Below are 15,042 nucleotides of genomic sequence, written 5' to 3' on the forward strand. Positions count from 1 at the left end.
GTGCAAGTTTCCAGAGCTGTTTCTGAGCTGCAGGGCGAATAAAGCGCCGGCAGAGTGGGCGGGGTTTACCCAGTCAGTCTAGAAAGTTCTAGAATCTGTGGGAAAAAAAGCGCGAAAGCAGCACTTGCATTTCTGACTCGTCGGACTCGTCAGTGACAGAAAAGCTCCGTTAATTCAAAAATTTACGTTTATTTACACACGCTTTGTCTTGCGGTTGTATTTATCTATTTTTGTTTTCGTCTTTTGTGTTGATTTCTTTCACTTTTTGCTTGAGAGGAATTCAGCGAAAACGTTTAATTCCGTGAGAGCTCCGACGGAGCTCCGACGGAGACGTTTTCACAGCCGTTAATAACAGACTATTATTACACAAATTTACGTTTCATTATACACGGCTTTGTCTTGTGGTTGTATTTATTTTGTTTTCGTCTTTGTGTTGATATCTTTCACTTTTGGCCTGAGAGGAATTCAGCGAAAACGTTTCCGTGAGAGCTCCGACGGAGACGTTTTCACAGCCTTTAACGTTAACGTTAATGTATTTTTCACCACCCGTGGCCTCTGCCGGAGTTTCCATCTTGGAATCGCGGATCCTTCACCAACTGCTTATCGGGACTTCCAGAAAATCAGTAAGTAAATGTACCATCACTAACGTAACTTACTAGGAGCAAAACAAAAATTTCTGTGTCTGTGCCACACCCTTGTAAGGCTGTGGAAAGCCACTTGTCATAAAAATGAATTATTCGTGCAAGCACTGTAATTTCACCACAGCTTCAATTACTGCATTTGTTCGTCATTTGAGCATACACAGAAATCTAGCTAACTTTAGATTTCCATGTGGCGTAGCAAAATGCTTTGCCACTTTTCTGACGCGTGGTGCCGCTCAAAGCCACATGTACCGCTTTCACAAGAAGACAGCTAAACCAGGACTTAAAAGGAAAATTGATGGAGTTGATTTGGCTTGCTCTGTTGAAGGTTGTAACTATGTGGCAGCAAATTTTCCAAGCTTACATGAACATCTTCATTGGCATATTAAAGATGGCACAAAAGTGTCATGCCCTTACATTAATTGTATAAAACATTTCCGTGTCCGTTCAACCTTTGCCTCGCACTTGAATCGGAAACACAAGAATATATCTAGTTCTCCACGTATTAGCCAAAGTTCTACCAGTGCTTGTACTAACATCACCTGTGCCTCCATGTCATCAGACAGTGAACTAGATCACACTTTTGAGACAACCTTTGACGATGATGATGACAACACAAATGATGAAGTGGACACAGATGATTTTATGAACAATCTGGCCATGTTTTATCTCCGAATGCAGGCTAAAATGCTGTTACCAGCCAGTACAATTCAGACCTTAATAGAGGAAATGCAAGAGGTTCACAACACTGGTTTGACTCATCTATTGTCTAGGATGCATGAAGAGTTAACAAATCTGAATGTGCCTGAAAGTGATATTAAGAGGCTCCTTGATAATCTCTCAAAAGATAACCTTCTGAAAATGTGCAACGAAGGAGTGTTTAGAACAGATCAAACCCGTAAAACCTTCTTTAAGAGCAGATTTAGCTATGTTGAGCCAGTCAAGACTTATTTGGGCATTGATGCTAAAGGCAAAGAGAGGTTCTACCAGTATGTGCCCATCAAAGATACAATAAAATCACTCCTCTCTCAGAACTCTGTTAAAGAGCAGTATGCCCAAGCTAAAGTTGACACAGAAACAAATCCTGATGTTCTGGAAGATGTGAGAGATGGTAGAAACTTTAAAGAGAATATACTTTTACGAGATTCACCATCTTCATTGTCTCTCATCTTGTATCAGGATTCTTTTGAAGTTGCGAACCCACTCGGCTCAGGCAGAAAAAAACACAAAATACTGGCCATGTACATGACACTTGCAGAGATTGCACCACACAACAGGTCTTCCATTGATCCAATGCAACTAGTTATGTTGTGCAGAGAGGAGGATTTCCAATTTTTTGGACAAGAAAAAGTGTTCTCCACTTTAGTCAGTGACTTAAAAGAAATGGAGGAAAATGGAATTGAAAATGGTGCTGGGGAGAAAATAAAAGGCTCTGTGATTGCCATTACTGGAGATAATCTGGGGTCACACAGTATTGGCGGGTTTACTGAAAACTTCAGTAAAAGCACACATTTTTGCCGGTACTGTGTCATCGACAGAGTGTCTTTTCAAACAGATCCCTGCAAATCTGGTCCTAAAAGAACCATAGAGAGTTACAGAAACAGTGTGGCAGACCTGGTAGACCAGAAAATGAACAGTGGAGTAAAGTTTGACTCAATTTTCAATCAGTTGAAATATTTTCATGTTTGCCAGCCAGGGCTCCCTCCATGCCTGGGTCATGACCTGTTTGAAGGGGTTGTTTCATTTGATCTTGCTATGTACATTAAGCACTTAGTGACAGTGGGCAAACACTTCACCTATGGTCAACTGAATCGGACTATATCACAGTTCACATACCTAGGCAGTGATGCAAATAACAAGCCATGTGAGGTTAAAACTAATGCGGAGAAGCTGGGTGGACATGCTGCTCAAAACTGGTGCCTCTTACGTCTCTTTCCTATTCTGGTTGGAGACAGAATCAAAAATCCACTTGATGATGAGGTGTGGCAGTTGTGTTTAAAGCTCAGAGAAATTGTGGATTTGATATGTGCACCCAAGATCCATACCAACCAAGTAGCATACCTTAAGATTCTCATTGAGGAATACATCCAACTAAGAACTGCCACATTCCCAGAAAAGACACTTAAACCCAAACACCACTATCTTGTCCATTACCCAGAACTCATTCTTCAGTTTGGTCCCCTCATTAGGTTGTGGACATTGCGCTTTGAAAGCAAGCACTCATATTTTAAGCAGTGTGCAAGGAAACTGCATAACTTTAAAAACCTCTGCAGTACCTTAGCAGAAAGACACCAGTTGCTACAAGCATATTTACATTAGGGATGGGAACGACACGGGATTTGGGAAATCGACTGTCGAGGCCCATGTGTCGACTTTTTGTCGGATTGTCGGCCTTTTTTTTCTTTTTTTTCTTTTTTTTTTAAAGAGCAGCAGCAATGCGGAGGGTGGAAAATATTCTACATCAGGGTCCGAAATTAAGGCCAAATGCGGGTAGATTTTCTGTTTGGCGAGTAAATCTCAAAAGGCTATCCGCCACACTGGCGGGTGAATGTTCATTACAAAATATGAAATTTTAAGCGCGCACGCACGAGCAGAGAGAGAGAGCGAGTCCCGGCCAGGCGTCCTTTTGACAAGCGTTTGACAGGGCGGCCAGAGCTTCTTTGCAGCTCAAGTCGGCGGCGGTGTGTACGTACAGTTAACGCTCTTTCTGTTGACGGCACTGAGGAAAAAGCTCCCGCCACTGTAAGAAGCTGTCGCCGCCCATTTGTGTCCTCCTGCGCACCCATCAAAGCCGTGCAGAACGTCTTCAGCACTCGCGGATCGTGCATATTTCCGCTGCTGCTTCTGTTTACACACCATGGTCGTTCTTTTCTCGAGAAAAGGAGTTTTCTCATAGCGTTTGCAACGCAATACTCGTTCCCTTATCTCTCAGGGAACCGAGGTTAAAGTAACCGAGGAAATGTAATAAATTAAAAGCCCCCCCCCCCCCCCCCCCAAAAAAAAATGCAATTTGGAAATCCCACAAGCCCCGCCCCCTCGACATGTCGACACTCTATTTTTTTTGTCGAGTGGAGCATGTGTCGAATGTCGGTCGTTTTGTCGAGAAAAAGTCCCATCCCTAATTTACATGCTGGTAACTTATTTCCTCCAACTCTGCAAATGGGCCAGCCAAGTAAATTTGATGACCAACTGTACCAGATTGGCATTCAGAGAGCTGTCAGTCTCAAGGGTCTCCACCCAGAACACACCATTGAAACACCCTCTGTCACTTTCAAAGGCACTCTGTACAAAAGAGGCATGACTGTTGTAGTGGACCAAAATGACACAGGGTATCTACTTGGGAAAATACTGTTGATACTGGTAAATGAGGCAAACGTGCATTTTGTTGTCCAGCAGTATCAGTCTGTGCCTGTTGTGGATCTTGGTGTTTATTGCTTACAAAGCAACTCAGAAGCACAGTATCAGTGTTTGACTGTAGAGAAGCTCGCAGATTATTACCCTCTTTCTGTATATAATCAATTTGGTCTTAATCTTGTTGCTCTGCATCATTCTGTGTTTCAGACAAATGAGTGATGGACTCCATTGAGAAGGCAATACAGGCCGTGCTACCACAGCTAGATGAAGCAAAGCTTGAAACTTTAGTCAATGAGTTGGTGAAAGTAGGTGTTGAAGGACCAGATGATCTGCAGTTTATTCAAGAAGATGACATCAAACATCTGCTCACAGCCATTCAGTGCAGAAAAATTATTCATTTCTTGAAAGGAGGTGAGATTATTTGTTTTAATTAACATATATTAGTTGATCCGCTACAATTAATAACTAAATAAATCAGCAATCATTCAATCATAATTTTGTAAATAAAAAAAAAAATAGTAAAAATTCTCTGATTTCAGCTTATTATATGTGGATGTTAGTGTATACCGGCTTGTCCAAGATTCTGTCCCCTTTGGTCAGGCAGGTGACATATTGATAAAACTTGAGGAGTACAGATTGAGGTTTCAGATTGAAATCCCCCGCAGCAATAAATGCCTTCCTGGGTGTGCAGTTTGCTGTTTGCTAATGGCAGCATATAAAGACAAAAAAAAGAACAAAAAAAGGGAAAAAAAGATGGTATATCCGGGAAAAATAAAAACTATTCATGCCTCTGCTATGCTGTATCTGTACTAGTAGAGTTATTCCACGCAAAACTACAGACCCACAGCTTTCCAAAGAGCCCAATCACTTGTTTATAGGCCCAAGTATGTAAGAACAGTGCAATACAGTATAGAAGGACAGTGGTCGCATAGCAATTGAAAATAGCATTTAAGATATTTCCCATATTCCCCCATGCAGATCACATAGTCATGCATTGCATTTGCTCTTTTTTTTTTAAACGCATTGATTTTAATATAGGCCTACACCTGCAATGCGGCTGAAAAAAGCACATCATCAAAAATATTTCAATGTTCACAAGTAAAATAATTTTCTTGTTTGTTCTGACCATCAGTTGACCTCAAATCATCCATCTAGGCCAATTAGTAATTGAGATAAAGCCATGGCAACCATTTTGGAAATTAGCTTTTCCCAAGGTCAGATTTAAATAGATTTTTAGTCTGGTATTTAGTATTTTTTTTATAGTTAGTATATTTGAACTGTACTAGAATCCATATAAAAAAAAAAAAAACATTTTGTATAAATTTAGTTGGTTTAACCCTATATTGACCCACCTATAAGGACCTGACGGCCACCATTTTTAGGGCCCTATGAAATCCGTTTTATTTTTTCGCAAATTCCGTTTTTTATTTTTTCTAATTCCGTTTTTTTTTTAGCCCTTTTGGATTTTTAGGATTTGCTTGTTTTCTTTTCACTTCTAAGCAGTATTGACCTTTAGAAATTCACAAACTCACAATTCAGCTATTTTATTTAAACTGTTAATATATTCAGCAAAGCACATTCAAAATTCTCCAAAATTCAGCCAAACCTTCAACAAATCTCTGGCCAAAAATTAAAGATTAAATTAGCCTTTAAATCATTTTTCACTAAGAATGTTTTATAAAAAGATAAACCACATATTTAAGCCTTTTAAATCATTTTTATAAAAAGAATTAGTCAAAAAAGATAAATTACTGACATTTACAAATACAGTGCATATTAGCTTATCTTTTAATATTAAAGGTCCCATATTATGCCCCTTTTCACAAGATGTAAAATAAGTCTCTGATGTCTCCAGAGTGTGCATGTGAAGTTTCAGCTCAAAATACCCAACAGATCATTTTTTACAGAATGTTTAAATTGTCATTTTTTGGGGCTCAGAAAAACGCTCTGTTTTAGTGTGTGCCCTTTAAATGCAAATGAGCTGCTGCTGGACGACCCAGGGGGCGGAGCTTCATGAGCTCACGCACAGTCTCTCAGGACAATTTCATCTCCCGGAATGATGATAATATCAGAAACTCTCAGTAACGGTGTTCATTTCGAGTCGGACAATAATGCCTACAGAGTCAGAGTGCTGTATAGAGATGAAACAGGTATAGTTTAGTAGAGATGAAACAGGTATAGTTTAGTAGTTTAATTACGGTTATTATAACGTATTTGTCATCTGCTTGTATGTATCCATTATTTATTAATAGCCTACAAGTCTGCTGTCTGAATGATGATCAAACATGTACTGATGAGTTTAATAAAGTTTATTGTAGGCCTACATCACACAAAATATGAAGCGTCAGTTTTACTTCAGAAAATCACCGTAAGAGCTGAGTAAACACAGTAAGTTATTAGAAGTGCGCAAGTACATAAACGAATTTCGGTAGAGTTTAGGGAGCATTCCTGTGGTCAAAAAACGGTTAGTCAAAAAACGGTTCTAGTGACGTCATTAAAGCAGGAAGTAGAGGGATGTAGTCCAAACGGGCCGTTCGATGTAGTCAACTTCTGTTAAATAAAATATCTCGCTTGGCATTGAACTTTGAGCTTTATCATTTTACAGATATTATTTATACTCTAACAACAACATTACACACTAACTAAAGTTTGAAACATGGGATCACGAAGAACGGGACCTTTAATAGTAAAATTCGGTCCGATTTTCCCGTGGCGTCTGTCATTGCTATGCAACCATGCACTGCGCTCTCCACAACGACAAAGAAGTTTTAGTAGCTAATAGATTTCCACCACCGAAAAACGCTTGCTGTAGCTCTGCTACAAGATTTATTTATGGGGAAGAGAAAAAAAACACCTGTAGCGTTTGTGGTTCACCCCCATCCTTTATGTTGACTGAACTTTCAATGTTATTACGGAAAGGGTGAAGTTGATATGTTTGTTCTTATCACATGAACTGCGGTGCGCTTGCGGCATTCTGAACAGTTGAGGTGTTTTTATCTCACTGCGCCTGGATAAAATGAGCGCGTCGCTTCAATTATGAGCGCGCTTGCCGCGCGCCTACATTTAAAATAAAGAACTTGAGCGTGCAAAAGACACGACATGTGAAGCTAGCTAGTTACCTCCAATCAGGCCACGGAGACCCCTGCCATAGACCGTAAAAGATACGCAGCAAGAAGAAACACTAGTGGTTCACGCTTGCGCGCATACTGAAAAGCGCGCTGTTTGCATCCCTGTATATTAACTGTATTGACAGATGTCTCTCTCTATATGGCTCTGAAAAAATGAGAAGGAAGTAAAAAAAAAAAATCGTTTATTTAATGTCAACAAAATATATGCAAATTCCGTGAGATTCCGCGCGTATAAGAGAATTCCGTTTTCATGTGTAAATTCCGTGATTCCGTCCGCGTTTTCCGCATCACGGAAATCATAGGGCCCTACATTTAGAATTTTTTAAAAAGTTTTAGTTTAAGTACATCTGATACTATTGTAAACCACTAAGAAACCTTTTGTAGGAATTTTTTTTTTTAGGGTCAACCTTTATTTTCACCTGACTATTCTGTGCTTTCACTCATATGTGTGTAATGCAGGTCCTTCCAATCCCCAGCTGAGCCCTTCAACGTCTGAGCCACTGGCAGTTGCCCCTTCCAGCACATGCCCCATATCATCTATCAGTCCCATCTCTGCATGGGTGAACAGTTTTGAGGTGCCATGGAACAAAGTCAGGCCGACTCTTAGAAGAGCAGTAGATGCTGGTGAGAGGCCAGCTCCGGATGACCGCAGACACTTGATAAAAGTCACTGTTGATGCGATGAGAGAGCGTTCCTTGAACCCTACTCGCAGAGAGTGCGTGGTAGTGGCTAAAGCTATAACTCAAAAATATCCAAATAGCTTTTTAGACAAAAATGAAGAGGGGGAGCTAATTGGATGTGGGTATTTCAGCATTATAAATCAGCTCAAAACCAGAGTAGAGTATTTGAATCGAGGCAACACTCTTTCCCGTCTGAGGAAGCACAAACGCACCCAGAGAGATGATGAGGATGGTGATGATGACCAGCCAGCAGTAGCTACATGTGCAAGAATCGACAGTTATGGATGTGTTCGTTGGCAGCCAGAGGACTATCCAGATGGGGAAACATCAGCATCATTGGAGGAAAAGAAGCTTGAGATGATGGATATATTCAGCCGAGAGGGACTCAAGGGCGCTGAGAGAGGAAGGGTAGAAGACCTAATGGCAATCACTTATGCCAAACAGCGGGAATACATCAACACAAAGCCTTCCCCAAGCATTCTGGATGTGGGTAAAGAGTGGCCATTTCTCTTTTCACAGAAGTTTTTATTGACACATTTTACCACTCTCACCAATGTTGAACTATACACAAGACTAAATGAAGATATGGACAAAAAGGGTAAAAGACTCCTGGATTTCTTCAGTAGTCAGATTACAAAGTGGAGGAAAGAAGTAAGAGCTGTTCTGAAGGAAGCCATAAAGAAGGACCGAGAAGGATCTGATGGCCTAGCAGCGATGCTTGTGATGTTGGCACACTTCAAAGAGCAAGAGGAGTCACTTTTTCTCATTGCTGATGTAAGTTCCTTAATTATTTAAATCTTTTATTTGGAGTTTTCAGCAATTAATTGTCACATTTATTGCGGAAGAATCATTTTCCCTGATTAGAGTGAAATATCCCCCCCCCCCTCCCCCAAATTGTTAATGCAGGTTGACAAACCTCCAATTGTTCAAGTAAATACAGGTTTGTGTCAGGTTTATGTTATTGGTGGTTGAGCACTTTTTCCTTGATAGACCTCACCTCACAATATAGCCCACGTGGTGCAAGCTTCTATCTCAATTCTTGGGTAAATACTGGGTAAAGTCACTGTTGTCCACTGTGTGCACAATATTTTAATTAAGAGAAAATTGATGTAGTGTTGTAATTGATAAAGTTATTGTGGTACTTAGTTAATTTTTTATGTGTAAACATGCACAAACCTTCGGAGAAAAACAAAAAAAAGGCTCATTGCTTCCTTATCAACAAATTTCAAAAAGCTTTTTCTATCCTAGAGTAATATACCGTCTACCTTGTTTCAAGTAACTCTTATCTTTGCTGGCATAGGAGACTACCACTCCCGCAGACGCAGAGGCCCAGCTGTCTCTCCCAATCACTCCAAGGATCATCATGCTCGGTAAGTTTCACATTCAATGTTAACGAATCCTTTGAATGCATACGTGATATGTATGCTCCCTGCCCTGTTTTTACAATAATTTATGTGGAGAAAATCTTTTATAGAATGTATTGCTATGAAATATAATTTTTGTGATGACTATTGTCTTTACTAAGGAGAGACAATCCTGACTGCCAAAAAATGGATGCTGTCGATCGAGGGGAGGGTCGTAATCCCACCTGGTGCTCACATGGCGGACTTCACCACTGCCTTGGCCGCTCTCTTCGCCTGTTACTATGTATTTAACCTAGAGTATCAGGTGGAAGCCAGCACAACACTGGAGTTTGTTCAGAGGTATTTTTTTATCTTAAATAGTTTGATTGCAGTGTAAAAGCAAATTGACAATTGAAAAGCTGTTCAAAATCATCTTCTCCCTTTAACCTGTTAACTGTCATGGGCCCACCGGTTCATTACATATTTAAAACAGTAATATCCTATACTAAACCTAAACTAATCTTGACAAACTATATATCATTTGAAAGCTTACAATCTCTAGTTTTCATGTTTGGTGACTGATTTTCAAAATAAATTACAGAGGAGCCGTAATTTATCAATTTGCAACAAGACTATTTTCATATTCCTAAGGCGTGTTCAGACCTTTATTTTGAAATAGCAATGAACATTTTTATGTGTTTCTTAGAGGTTGAATTCATATCAAAATCTGCCAAACTTCCCATATTACTTCTGAATAGAATGTCTACTTAATAAATTGTATGAAAATTGTGGAAATAATGGTTCAGATGATCACTCAAACCACATATGGAAATGGAGGCGCCCTTATATGGGCAGTAATGGAGTCTGGTTGTCACCTAGTGAAAATGTTTGGTACTGCGCCCAAACAAAATCTTACCGAAAGCTCATTTTTTGAGATATCAACCTAAATTTTGAAACACAACTTGTTCAGATTTTTGACTTTGATTTTTTTGCAGTTTTAGAGTCACCCAGGTTTTAAAAATATATATTTTATATAAAATATGAATAATTAAAATTTTTACATTTTACATTTCCAAATCTGTGGCTTTGACAAAGACAGTGAGTTACCGCCACCTACTGGCGATTTTAATATCATATTTATTAATATTAAACGTTTTTTAACATTGCATATTTATTGAACATTGTTTTATTTAAAGCGTTATTTATTTTTTAAAGGTATTATAAAGGTGAAAAATGAAATGGAAAAATCGATTAAATGGGGCAAATATTGAGAGAAAAATTGGAGAACTAAGGAAAAGGGATATGTAGAATTGCACAAGTGCTACTGCTAAAGAGTGCAATGTCAATACAGCCTGTTAGCTTAATTTTAATTTCTCATAAGCTTAATTGAATTGGCCTAGAGAGAATAATTATGACATTTTCTGACTAAAGACTAGTAGTCAGATAAAATAGCTACCAAAATTAAAAACTGCAAGTAAAAGTAATGACTAAAAGTTTGACAGAATGACTCAAATGTGACTAAGACCAATAAGCATTTTCGTCTGAAGATGAAGACTAAAACTAAATCAAAAATGGCTGCCAAAATTAACATTGGCCTACACAGGTGCGCGCTACAATACTGCTGCGTATGTATTAAATATGACTGATAATTTAAATAAAATGTTTTATTTAATTCAAGTAGTCTACTTGTACATAATTATTTTTTAGGGTTTAAAATGTATACAGGTCAAGGTCAAGGTCAAGGTCAAGTTTATTTCTATAGCACCTTAAAACAACATGAATGTTGACCAAAGTGCTTCACAATCTCAACACAGATGCACATACAGTTAAAACATAGCATATCAAATAATTCAAACCAAAAACACATAAAAGATAAAAATAAGGGTAAGGACAAAAGCCTAGTAACGGCACAAAAAAGTGCAATTACATGACCATTTAAAAAATGCATACAGCTTTTCGACGCATTTTAATAAGCTTGTGCAAAGAGGTACGTTTTAATCGATGTTTTAAAAACTTTTAATGTAGGGGAAGCTCTAATTGATAGTGGAAGTGTATTCCATAGTTTTGGAGCGTAAACTGAGAAAGACCTATCACCCTTTGTTTTCAGACGGGTTTTTGGAACGTTTAATACAGATTTGACATTTTCCCCTCATACTTCTTTTGGAATTGGTACGAAGTTGGCATTGGATTTCATTTGAAATGGTATTAAAAAGGTCTTAAAAAGCCTTGAATTTAAGCTGGAGGATCCTGGGGGTACCCTGTGTGTAGTATTAGTACTTTTGAACAGGATTCTGTGATAACAGTGATAATTTTTGGCACTATAATAATTAAGTGAAATGTTCATGCCATTTCATCTCAAGTTATGATCAACTATGATCAACTAAAATCATCTAATTATGTGTTTTTTTACATTAGGCCTAGCCTATAATATGTAAAGTACAATTTTCTATAAAAAAAAATTATATCTGATTCTGTTCTTTTCTCTGACACGCGTTGTTGGGTCTGGAAGGTTACTAATGTGATTGCTTTATCTGTAAATTAAGTTAATGCTTTTTCAATTACTGAATTCATTGAAATAAAATGAATTCTTTGATTTTAATATTTTTTGGCAATGCGTCGTGTAGGTCTTAAATTTCAATCTTTATGGTCTTAAAATGTCTTAAAAAACTGAAACCTGCAGGAACCCTGCTAACTCCTGTTGAGATGTGAAATGCCTCTGTCTGCTGGTCTTTATGTATGATTCTACATTGCTCACTGCACTTACAGTTATTCATTAATGTGTACATATTGTCCTTTCCCCTAACTCCTATACTCATGTTCATAGGTTTTTAGTCAGGATTAATCCTGACTCCAACAAGTGCACTGCCAAGGAGCAGATGAGCAAGACAACTGGGAGAGTGGTGAAGCGGAAGACTTCATACATGAACCCCCATGTAATCTCCTTCATCAGGGACTTCACAGAGTTCTATTTGCTAACTGACTAGATACAGGTGAGGTTCTGATAATAGCTTTAATAATAATTATAATGTAATTAATAATATAGGTATATGTGGGTATGATATAATTAATCATAATTTGATAATAATAATAATTATTAGGGATGCACCGATACCGGTATCGATATCGGGCCGATACTGAGCTCAATGTACTTGTACTCGTAAAAATGATTTGTGTACTCCGATACCAACAACCGATACCAACAACTGATACCAGGCGTAATTTTTTGTCATAATCGTTCAGTCCTACTTATTAAAATAAAATGTGAATGCATTTGACATTAATTGTTGTTTACTTGTTTGTTTATATCCATAATTAATTGATACATGATTCCCTTACAATAATTTTTGGCTAAAAAGTCACTGAATCGATTTCAAGTCACTGAATCGTTTCGGATCGTATCGTTCTAAATGAACCAATATCGTCCTTGAATCGTATCGACAACCACGAATCGCAAATTGAATCGTTGTTAAAACGAATCGTTGCACCCCTAGTTAACATTAACTATTAATAAACTGCACTTCTGCAGCATTTATTAATCTTAACCCTCTGGGGTCTGAGGTGTTTTCTGGGCCTTGGAGGTGTTCTGACATGCTCTGACATTTGTGCTTATTTCTGTTACTTGTGACATTTTCATGGCTAAAGTCTAATTACACTGTATTCAGCACAAACTCTGCTACAATAATATATCTATAAACATAGATAGCATCGGTGGTGTTAGTACTTGCCATTGGTCTATCGGTCTGCCCTGTACTACAGCCTGAAAAGTTTAACATTGACGGAATGGCCTCAGGTTTAGCCTAACCCTCACCAGTGAACCGGTTGTATTGAAAGTACAACTCTCTAAATAGTCTGTCGCTAAAAAAATGCTCACTACGGACTCGAAATCCAGGGGCTGCATGCAATGGCTGCTCTGCTAGTGTTGGTTAGCAACGGAGTAGCTTACCATTCCAGTGACGTTGCCGAATGTTGAAATCCAACATGGTGGCGCCCGTGTAACAACAACAACATTTTCAACATACCATTTTATCCTTTTTAACAAATTCTGCCACTTTAAAAATTGTACCAATGAGAATAAATAAAATATATCTGTTATATCACCTTTACTCAAAATTCCAGTTCAGTTCAATTTAATGTTAATTTTACCATTTACTAGTAGTAGTTTTTAAATAAAAAGTTGTATTTGTTGTAACACACCACTGTAACACACCAAAGTTGTAACACACCACTTTTTTTTGGAAATAGGCTCATTTTACAACTCCCCCAGAGTTAAACAGTTGAGTTTTACCGTTTTCGAAACCATTCAGCCGATCTAATGTGTTTTCTTTAATTTCAGGGCTCCAACTGGGATTCTAGGTCTCCAAGGTCAGGGCATGCAAGAGGTCATAGACCTTTGTCAAGTGGCAGGGGAAGTTTAATTTCCTTTCTGTTTCAAATGTTCATGCAAATGTTAAATATTTAATTTTTTAATGTTCAATGTTTTATTTTATTTCAATATTGCCATAGTGTTATTTATTGCTCTTTAGAATGTGGTAATAATCAGTTATTTGCACGGCTTCAAAGTAGTTACATGTTTTGACCGTATTGTATCAATTTGCATTATTGTTCTGTCATAGCAACCTGTCATGCGGAACTAATGAATAAACTAGTAACAGTTTGATCTGTAACTTTACAAAACTTGTAATGAAATACCTCGTTTTGTAAAAATTTTCTTCTGTCGTAACTTAAATTTAGCAACAGTAGAATAAGCGGGATAATAGACTTCACGCCATTAGACTATCCAAAGTTAACACACTCCGCTGGGCGTTGTGGCTGCATTACAAACATGGAATGTGTGTTAATTTTGGATGGTATAATGGCATGTTGTCCAATGTCCATTATCCCTTTATGTTGTACCTGTTTTGTCATTCTTGTTCACCAAATGTTTTTAAATAAATAACTATTAACAATTTTCTTATTGTCTGCAGTTGATTGCAATATAGAATATGGGTGATTCTTTTAATGATGGCTAATATTAAATCAGTGATACAGTATTTAAATTCTACAGTGAGAAACTGAATTTACAGTGATTAACTGTTATCTCCTGACCGCATACAGACGCATTTATTTTTTTCTTCTACAGTAAAACAATCAATACTGTAAATACAACTAAAATCACAGTGTTTAATTGTTTTTTATTTTACAGTGAATACACAAAATACTGTAAATGGAAGTACAGTACCCTTACTGTAAAACGTATTCACAGTAACTTACTGGCAACAATTAGCCAGTAAGTTACTGTAAAAACAACTAAAATCACAGTATTTAATTGTTTTTGATTTCACAGTGTATACATAAAATACTGTAAATGGAAGTACAGTACCCTTACTGTAAAAAGTATTCACAGTAACTTACTGGCTAATTGTTGCCAGTAAGTTACTGTAAATTTTACGGTAAATTTTTTACAGTGTAGGTCCTAAAATGAGCTCCAATGGCCAACACAATCAGACACCATTAGGAGCAATTACTGTTGTTGTTATGGAGCAGGTGTAAACCGTTGCTGTTTTTCCAGCTACAAAACCATGGCAGCCTCCCTACACACCACACTTGAGTCTCAGCGGCAGGGCAGCTGAACCTTTAATTACCCTGACAGCTAACACACATATCTAGTCAGTGCAATAGGGTCCCCAGCCAGTGCATCATCCTCTATATGAGTCAGTCCCTTAAGAGGGAGTTTGATATTGTGAAAAGACTGTTTTGGGCTTTCAGCTTCCCGTGCTGACATGATGGCAGCCAACTTACTCAAGCAGACACAGTCCCACTTTAGACTATGTTGTGGTGGTGTAGTTACTGGTTATATAACAGAATTAGTTTTGCCTACTGCTCCCTGGAGTGTGTGTATGCACCGCTGCGCTGACAT

The 15,042-nt window shown here is 38.0% G+C and overlaps 1 protein-coding gene across 1 annotated transcript; it reads left to right on the forward strand.

Moving 5' to 3' along the window:
* Positions 1-119: 119 nt before the first annotated feature.
* Positions 120-14,094, forward strand: LOC307163230 (uncharacterized protein). Its single transcript, XM_079879238.1, has 7 exons — positions 120-623; positions 4,203-4,406; positions 7,583-8,577; positions 9,104-9,173; positions 9,329-9,506; positions 11,971-12,136; positions 13,480-14,094. The coding sequence occupies exons 2-6, from the start codon at positions 4,214-4,216 to the stop codon at positions 12,128-12,130; spliced, it is 1,596 nt and encodes a 531-aa protein (XP_079735364.1). The 5' UTR covers positions 120-623; positions 4,203-4,213; the 3' UTR covers positions 12,131-12,136; positions 13,480-14,094.
* Positions 14,095-15,042: the final 948 nt, after the last annotated feature.

The sequence above is a fragment of the Squalius cephalus genome, assembly GCF_949319135.1.
Source record: "Squalius cephalus genome assembly, chromosome: 8".
In the NCBI taxonomy this organism is placed as follows: domain Eukaryota; kingdom Metazoa; phylum Chordata; class Actinopteri; order Cypriniformes; family Leuciscidae; genus Squalius; species Squalius cephalus.

What these genes read in the sequence shown, in the direction of transcription:
- LOC307163230 (XM_079879238.1), top strand. Translation starts at nt 4,214, where the DNA reads ATGGACTCCATTGAGAAGGCAATACAGGCCGTGCTACCACAGCTAGAT. An exon ending in TCCAAGGATCATCATGCTCG is followed by an intron (nt 9,174 to 9,328) that starts GTAAGTTTCACA and finishes GTCTTTACTAAG; the next exon opens with GAGAGACAATCCTGACTGCC. An exon ending in ACACTGGAGTTTGTTCAGAG is followed by an intron (nt 9,507 to 11,970) that starts GTATTTTTTTAT and finishes TCATGTTCATAG; the next exon opens with GTTTTTAGTCAGGATTAATC.